General features: G+C 35.6%; 1 protein-coding gene across 1 annotated transcript; it reads left to right on the top strand.

The window, feature by feature from the left end:
• Positions 1-1,314: 1,314 nt before the first annotated feature.
• Positions 1,315-9,326, top strand: FAM177B (family with sequence similarity 177 member B). Its single transcript, XM_032216966.1, has 5 exons — positions 1,315-1,540; positions 3,122-3,277; positions 6,222-6,288; positions 6,631-6,728; positions 8,864-9,326. The coding sequence occupies exons 1-5, from the start codon at positions 1,511-1,513 to the stop codon at positions 9,056-9,058; spliced, it is 546 nt and encodes a 181-aa protein (XP_032072857.1). The 5' UTR covers positions 1,315-1,510; the 3' UTR covers positions 9,059-9,326.
• Positions 9,327-9,731: the final 405 nt, after the last annotated feature.

The raw sequence follows: 9,731 nt of genomic DNA, 5'->3' as shown, positions 1-9,731 counted from the left end.
CTTGGCTGTTGAGCAGTGATTCAGTTTCCAATCATCCTTTTCCACATGGCTTTAGATTGTCCATGTAAAGGAAGTGGGATAGCAAAGCAGCTGATGTTTCTAAATAACCATTTCATATTATAAATCGACATTCTGCTAGCCTCTGTTCTGTAATTTCTGATTCTGGATAGTGTTCTCTCCAGAACTGATGCATTCTTTTCACATAAGCTCTCCTCATTGGACTTGATTTGTAATGTTAAATCATTTTTTTCATTTTCAAACTACATATATTTGCAGCAAGGAAGCAATTTATGGTTGGTCATTATTACTATTGAAGGGCAGCAGGAGGGAGATCGAATTAAATGGAGGGCTATTGAGAAATCAAACAAAGCTAATGTATTCGATACTTCGTTGTAAATTCTCCAGAGGGCAGTGTTGCACTGTGAGATTTTTTTTAATTAAACCTAATGTTTTGGGGCACCTTAAAGACAAACTTATTATTATCATTACTGACATATTATTACAGCATAAGGTTTCATGGATCAGAATCATAGTGTGGAGAGAAGAAGAAACTCATGATGTTAGAGAGAGACTGAGTACAGGTAGTTAAAGAATGGTCAGAATTCAAGGCTTTTTTGATTTCATGACACGTCTGGAAATAAATACAAAGAGATTGGAAGAAAAACTTCAAAAAGTCCATTGTTTGCAGCTTGTTCCAAAAATTTTAAGTTTGCAGTGGGGTACCAGTCACTGCTCTGTTTTGGAAATATCAAAAAGGAAATATATATGAAAATACCTATGTCTTATTCTCAATTTGCACACAGCAAACAGTAACACGTGACCGAAGCCCTGCTACTATTTAATGTGTACATAAAAAGGGATGGGGGTGCCATACTGATTTTTTTCACGCCTCCCCAGCATCCTTGTTTTCTCTTCTTATATTGTTCCCTCACTCACTTTAAGATGCAGCAAGCTATGTCATGAATTATGTCTTAAAAGACACAGCAATGCTATAAAGCAGCCCATAGATGGCATAGCATATACAGTTCCAAGTAATCTTGCTTTTCAACAGAGGTGCAGTATTTGTTTGTGGCTGATTAGTTCTGCTGGAAAAGAATTGTACTCCCGGAACTTCTAAACCACAAAAGCATTTGACTTAAAAAGGAGGTGGGGATTGTGGATCATAGAACAGAACATGCTGGAGATAACCCCCCAAAATGGGAATGTATTGATTGTAATCATATGTGTAGCCATTTTCTAAAGTCTCATTTTGCATTTCTTTAGCTTTCTGGCTTAGCTTATCACTATAATATTTAGATTTGGTAATTAAATTACAGAATAGGAGAAAGTCCAGCCCACATTTCAAACTTGACCCACCCTTGTTGACAAAGGGATATCCTGGTTTATTATACTGTTTTTTTCAGCTGGCCTCCTTTGAAATGCTCTTCTTTCCAAGATTTCTCTGCCTGGACCCCCAGTGATGTGTTATACATTTTCTATCTCAGCATTATTTTAATCTGATATTATTTCCATGATGAACAATTCCCCAAAAACTCTAAAGGTAAGTTCTTGTTCTGTTCTGTCAAATCGCCACTGCTTTGAAGTTAATACAAGATGAAATTCTTTGGGTTTTTTTCCAAAGACTTTACAGTCTTTGTTACAACAATGTCTTGAAAGATAATGCTGAATAATACATTTGTTGGTTGGGGAAACCTGTTATTGTACAACTAAATGCATACAATTATTAAAATGTGTGCTGATGTGCAATCTTTCTTTTTAATGGGTTTGAATATTCACTGCTGATAGTTAAAGTAAGTATTGTTTTGAAAGAAGTTGAATATAGCTGAAGGAATTGATTTAGAAATGAGGAATGAAGCATACTTCATTTTCTCTTGTTTCCTTTGGGCTTCAGTCATAAGGAAAGTTGACTGGAATCATGATGGGTAGCAACAAAGTAAGCACATATTAATCATAAGAATAATATTTGGCTTATGAATATCCTAATAATCCTTTGGCATAAGATTTTCAACATTGTAACCATGTGCAAAGAGCAGAACCTACTCCTGATTTTTTTTTTAAAATGAGACAGCAATGGAAATTTTGTGTGTGTGTTGATTTACCAGCCCATCTGGAGTGAAAAGTAAAAGTACAGATAGCCAACCCTCACTATTTTCAAGCATTAATGTACATGGTATCATAACAAATCCATGCCACAATAGTAAATCTGATTTTTGATTCACATTAAAATAGGTAATTTTGTCTTTTAATGTTCATAATAGTTTATGCAGCGGTGGGTTGCTCCCAGTTTTACTACCGATTCGTTTTGTGCAGACTACTAAACAACATGCCGGCAATGGCAGCGGCAACTGGGTAATCAGTTCAGGGGCATGGCCAGCTTGGGTCGCTGCCAGTTCTGTGACCCAGGCCAAAATACCACTACCGGTTTGGCCAAACCGGGCTGAACTGGGAGCAACCCACCTCTAGTTGATGATATTATTTGTACCACAGGTCCCAATTTATTCCAAAGGACTACTTCATCAGAGGATTGAAAGAACAAATGAAGTACCCTATATACATGAAAGCAGTCTCAAGTATACATAAAACATATCTCCAGGAACAACACATATAAGCACACCTTAAAAGAATGGGAAGAAACAACATGCTCATGCCAATTTCTTTCTTATTTCCCACCAAATTGATTGATGTGTTTCCTTTTCTTGTTGCTCAAATGTTCTCAACACAATATCTACAAAATTTAGATCACACTTTCCTCACTTGCTTAGGAGGTTTTGATTTAATTTTAGAAGTCTTCAAATAAAATCTTCAAAATTGAAAAGTCTGTTTTTATTCTGTGAGGTCCTTGGTGCTCTCTGAGCTTGGTTGCTTTTTTCTTTCTTTTTGGCAGATGTTTCATTACCTAAATAGGACATATGATAACATCACTGATGATGTTACCTAGTTTGGTAATGGAACATCAGCAGGAAAACAACCAAGATCAGAGAACCTTAAGGACCCCACAGTTCAATCCGGAGCTACAAATACTATGTTTTTATTCTATTTTTAGAAGATGAAATAAAAAATCAGAGTTATCATCTTTTCCTAAAATTGTTTTGGCTGTGTTGATTTTCATTTTGATGAACAGGAGGAAGTGAATGATGGAAGGGAACTGGGAGATAATACAAAGGAAAATAAATCTTCTGGAAAGATTATTTATTTCACAAATGGTGAAACAATGGAGGACTGCAGTTCAGAAGAAGATGATGTTGAGGAGGACAATCAGAAGTCATTACTTGAAACTGTGAGTTTACAATCGCTATCATCATCATCATCATCATCATCATCTATTTGTATGACTGCGGATACATTAGGGCAACCTATAGATCCCCCTCTTTTTTCCCACTGAAAATCAACAGCAACACGATTGCTGATCATGTCAGAAGCAATCACCTGGAAAATAAGCTTTTCCTGAAATCTGGGGTTTGTTTCTGTCCTTTGAAGATAATTTAATGGAAGCAGTAGATTACAAAAAAAGATCACTTAGTATTCTGATAATTAAGATTTATAAGAGATTGAAGTATTAATACAAAATGTAATATTAATCAACTGATGCATCTACATATAGGAGAAATAATATTTCTTGGGCAATTTCAATATAAAGAGAATGAAGCCTAATTTTTTTATAAAGAAGGGCAGGCTGTATTTGTTAATTGTTTTAGAAATGACTACTTATCAATTTCTTACACTGAGATGTATGCATTTTTTTCACATTTTCTGCCAAAACTTAGAAATTTTGTTCAGCGAAATTTTGGTATCTTCAGTTTTAGAAGGCCACAACAAAAGGATTTGAAAGATTACATGTCCATGGTTTTTTATGCATTCTATAGAAAGGAAAGAAAGAAAATGTTGTGGTCTGTTGGCCACCGGGCCCTCCAGCAGCCAAATCGGATGAGGAGGAGGTGTGGGAGTCAGGGTCAGCATCAAGGCAACCTGAGAGCTCCAAGGGGGAAGAGGGAATGGAGCTGTCAGAGAGAGAGAGACAGAGGCAGAGTCTTGGCCATCTGTCACCCCTCAGATGGAGAGTCAACAGCTTCCAGGTCTGGAGGTGACTAATAAGGAAGAGGAGGAACAGCTAGGTCCAGTGCTGACACACAGATACGCAGAAGATAGAGGAGAGGAGAGCAGTGGAAATCTGTGGGCCAATCCTTGGAACAGAAGAGCCACCTCTGCTAGCAAAGCCCCACCGTGGCTCTGGGGATAAAAGGCAGGGGGCGGAGATGAATAGATATGGCATTCTCCTATTCATCTATTCAGCTCCCTGCTGGACAGACTTGTTAGCCTGCGGTGAGAGAGAAACCTTTTTCTGGGGCTACAGGTGCTCCTAATAAAGAAATCATTGGTTTGACTTGAGAGGGTTTGTTGTGTTTGGGGAGCTGGGTCAGAACAAAAGAAAGGAGCAGATCAACTGCAGTGACACAAATGCTAAGACTTTTTAATGAAGTGAGATGAACTTTAGAAATATTTTAGAATCAGATTGTTGATCTTTCAATTATCATTTCTAATACCTTACTAGATGATAAATGATGTGTGTGTTTTCAAATATGTGAAAAAATGTTATATATATATATATATATATATATATATATATATATATATATATATATATATATATGTATGTATGTATGTATGTATGTATGTATGTATATATATATATATATATATATATGTATATATATGTATATATATATGTTATATTTATGCTGATAAATAAAGGGAGACTAGTATAGATCTATTTCAAGCTATTTAGCTCTCATCAGCTAGCCATACCCTTGCTGGGGATTGAACCTGTGCTCTATTGCCTCTTAGGCAGATGTGTTAACCATTGAGCTACAGGGCTCGACTCCTTATCAGCCAGGCCAGGGTGAAAGGTATATATTTAAAGTTAAATAACTTTTTATATATTATATATATAATTATATATTTATAATTATATTATATATATATTATATATATTATATAAATAATATAAATATTATATATATATTATATAAATATATAATATATATTATATTATATTATATATATTATATATATATTTATATATATTATATATATATATATTGTCTGCAATATATATATATATGTGTGTGTGTGTGTGTGTGTGTGTGTGTGTTTTGTGATGATAAATAAAGGGAGACTTTGATGGAAGCAGTTAGCTTCCTCTCATAATTGGGGCTTACCAGGGGTTGTAAAAATCATATATATAGAGACCATCCAGCGCAGGTTCGATTCCCAACATAGAGTATGGCTAGCTGATGAGAGCTAAATAGCTTGAAATAGATCTATACTAGTCTCCCTTTATTTATTTATCAGCATAAATATAACAAATGTAACAAAAAGGCAACAGTAAAAAAAATATTGGGTTTCTGTCTGGATGGTCTCTTGTGATGAGCCGAAGACAGAGAGTGGAAGTGTGACCTTCCTCCCATATTTGGGCATACCAGGGGTTGTGACTTTAAATATATACCTCTCACCCTGACTGGCTGATAAGGAGTCGAGCCTTGTAGCTCAATGGTTAACACATCTGCCTGAGAGGCAATAGAGCACAGGTTCGATTCCCAACATAGGGTATGGCTAGCTGATGAGAGCTAAATAGCTTGAAATAGATCTATACTAGTCTCCCTTTATTTATTTATCAGCATAAATATAACAAATATATATATATATATTGTCTGCAAAAATCTTTATGTCTTCCTGCTGGATTTCTTGGCTGCTGAGAAGGGTGATTTACTCATGTAATATTAAATATTAATTCCTAGCCTTGATTGTTTTGTTTTGGCCCTGGTTCCCTTCTATTAGAAGCTCTACTATTTGATAGCCATTCTATTTATGGGTACAAGGAGGTTATAGTTTATTCATGAAAAAGGACAAAAAGGGAAGATAAGCTAGAGAAATAATTTTGGTGTGGGGCAGGAAGAGAATTGCCTTATTACTATTACATTTTGTTTGGGGTTTTTTTTGTTTTTTTCAGGAAAGTGATGCTTTTCTTTATGTAATATAAGAATGAAATTTCAGCAAAAGTGGCCACTTGGTTGTAGTTTTGGTATAGCAATAACCTCCTCTTTCTCTTTTTGCAACTGAAGCCTACGATCTTGCTCTGAAATGCATCCTTGTAGTATGATTGCTTTGTAGCAGCTGCAGATGAGTCTCTATTGTTACCAACAGATCTCTGGCTTTATTCATAGGCCAATCTCTCTTGGGGTAATTATCTACGAAGCTGGGCACTTCAAATTGTAGCCACAGCATTTTTTGGTAAGTATATGGGTGGGGGGGATTAAGTGTAAATGATAGGTTGATAAAGTAAGAATGCTTAGTAGTACATCATCATCAATTTCTGAGAAAACCTATATGTTCTTACACCTTTATAAAGAAATTAATAATGGATTGTGCCCCAGCCACAGAATTTATTTTCTTCTTCCAAAAGCCAGAAAATAAATTGCATGTGATAAGGAAAAAATTGTGGACTAATACTGGCCACTATCTACTAATAGATGCTCTGATTGTACTCATACTCCACAAATACACTTGCATATCTGCACACGCAGAAAGCTCTATGACTTGTTCAAATTACTTTTTTTCCCAATATCCTTACAGCTTGTGAATTTCTTGGTGGGAAATTTGCCACATTCCTTGGACTCAATGAACCTAAATACCAGTATGCAGTGGATGAATACTACAGGACACAAAACAAGGTAAATATAACAAATGCAATGTAAGGGCCACAAGCAAGTGCTCTGTTTTCAGCCTCTCCGGCCTCTAGCAGCACTCTGCTGGCCAAAATGGGCCACACGGCACTTGCACATGCCCCTCCCCCCAGCCCATTCTCAGCCTCCACGGCTTCCTGCAGCACTCTGACTGCCAAAATGGCTGAAAAATTCATGGCATTTGTAAAAGAAAAAAAACAAGGAAGCAGGTTTCTCTAGACATCATATTCTTGCTTGGTTTGGGGACCATCTATGTTTAAATGAAGCTAGAGGTAGATTTTGTTCTTTAAAAATGGTCTCAGATCTCTTATTATATTAATGAAGTAGAAATATCCTCAGCTGGAGGAATGAGGGGTTTTGCCCTACATTGCTAATACAGAGGTGTTTCATTTTAAAAATAGATTATTTGCTAGAATTCTTGTTATCCTGCCTTCTGTGTAATAAATGACACAGCTATTGTATTCTCATTCTTGGATTAACTGTTTCCCATCCAGATTTCAAGGAAAAAAGCCTGATATCAATAAAACTTTGCGAATATATGCTTCCTGTTGTCCTTAAACTAATCATCAATCATTGAATTCAAAGCTGAGCTTAAATCCGAGGATTGTAACAGAGTCACTGCAGATTTTTAAAAGCTTCATGCAGTATTTATAGCGAGCCCCCCACCAAATGGTGACCATAGGCATCAATATGCTTGCAGGCATTTTCTTTTATAACTGGGAAGCCCCTTACTCCAACTGAATTTTTGTTTGTTTTTTATAATTGTTTGGAAATTCCAGATATGTCCTTGGCCCTGAAAAGATTGGAAAGGAGGTAGTAAGTAAAAAAAGAATGGCTTATCTTTTAAAATACATTCAAAGATTTATTCCTTTAAGAAATCATTACTAATCAGGTATTATGCAAATTACTGCATAATTATGATTCATGGCCCAGGATGCTGATCCTTATAAACTACTGCACCTATGTAACAACTTCTCCCAACTTTTGTTTTAATAACTTTCAAAGAATTCAGATCAAAGTTACTGGTCAGCTTGTAATGTTGAGAAACCTGTTTGCTCTGTAAAGTTGGTATTTTGTTAGCGGCTGAGATATTTAAAATCTGATTGCGTGATGGAGTAGCTAGAAGTATATGCCGCAAATGCAATTAGATTATTAGACCATGAAATTTATGAAGAGAAAAGTAAAACCTGGGTGATAAGGTTTAAAAAAAGAACAGTGACAGCGTATCCTTCAAATATCATAATACAGAAAGTTTGGCTATGTTAACAGTAAAATTCAGAAGTATTTGTACAATCAGGCAATAAAAATGTCATTATTCCACAGATGATAGATAAGGAGAGAAACCATTCTACTGTACCAAGTACATGACATTCATTGTGCTATTTTTTAAAAATCAGAGTACTATATTAATCCTAGTATTCTAATAAAAGATCGTTACACACACACACACACACACACACACACACAAACCATAGAGCCAAGGTGGCGCAGTGGTTAAATGCAGCACTGCAGGCTACTGCTAGATCAGCAGGTCAGCGGTTCAAATCTCACCGGCTCAGGGTTGACTCAGCCTTCCATCCTTCCGAGGTGGGTAAAATGAGGACCCAGATTGTTGGGGGCAATATGCTGACTCTCTGTAAACCGCTTAGAGAGGCCTGAAAGGCCTATGAAGCGGTATATAAGTCTACTGCTATTGCTATTGCTATTGCTATAAGATCAACTTGTCTTTAGAGTAGCCATGGTCTATGTTCCAAAAATGTAGTAGATGGGATCAGAAAAAAATCCTATAATTAAGATGACTTATGAAAAATATACCTTTGATGGAGAACCCTTCTACAGACATACCAAAAAAAATGGGTTGTTTCTATAATGCTCATAGAGTGTTATTAATCCAACTTTACATGCTTTTGATTTATGCATGGATAACTAGATCAATCCATAGCCTAATTAATGTGGAAAGGACTTGAAGTTAGTGGAATGAGGTGGACTCTGCACTCACAATAGTATCAACACTGAGTAATGGGAAACCTATGGTTATCAGTCATTCTTGCCTTTCTCCATCAAGACTTTCTAAAATATGTTTTGTTTTTACAATGCAAAATTTATTATCTGGGCTGTTTCAGCAAAAGGAAAGTGATGAAGATGGTGAGGAGATGCCAAAAATGAAGAAGACAACCACATCAAATGAAAAGTATCACCTAGAAATGAAGCAGCTAAGATATGGGTCTATTAATTGTAATGAGATCCCCTTCATTCCTCAGGACACTGTTGCAAATGTAAATGAACTTGAAGAAGGCGGGTTGCAAAATTTTAAATAAATCAAAATTATCCAAATTTTATACTGGGATATAAAATATGCATGGTTTTGGGCTGGATCAAAATGTCTAATCCTCAGATACCTACATTGAGAGGTTAAATCAGTCCTCTTGGTGAACTGTTTGGTCTTTATGGATTAAATGGACTGTTTTAGATCATATTATATATCAATATTACTGCTGTTATTATTTCTGGATTGTATTTGGTTAAATTTTGTTTTGGTTGAACCACACAGAATCATGTCATGGGCTGGATAGAACAATAAATTGTTTAAATCAATAATAAATAAACCAAACTTTTAGAAATACCACAAGAGACTCTATTGTTTAAGCTAATACTATCACATTATCAAACAGTGAAACCACCTTAATTTTAACCGTTTGTTTATGAATTGAATTGCATTTGATTTAAGTTGTAATCAATTCAATCATTACATTTTCATCATTATTAATATATTGTAAATCTTTTATGGGCATCTCTAGGCAAAGGTAAGTTATACATTGAAACAATAAAAAAGTATTGGAAAACTCCAGGAATGATAGGCAAGATTCCCTGAAAGATTTTGCCGACTGCTGTTCTCAAACAAAAGGAATTGTGGTCCAGTGTCTGTTCTCATTCCAATGGGCCAAGTGGATTCTGTGTGAGCTCCATGTATTTCAGAATCAATATACAGGT

This window comes from Thamnophis elegans, chromosome 4, assembly GCF_009769535.1.
Source record: "Thamnophis elegans isolate rThaEle1 chromosome 4, rThaEle1.pri, whole genome shotgun sequence".
Lineage (NCBI taxonomy): Eukaryota > Metazoa > Chordata > Lepidosauria > Squamata > Colubridae > Thamnophis > Thamnophis elegans.
Note: the sequence above shows the minus strand (reverse complement) of the source record. Positions and strands in the feature narration are given on the sequence as shown.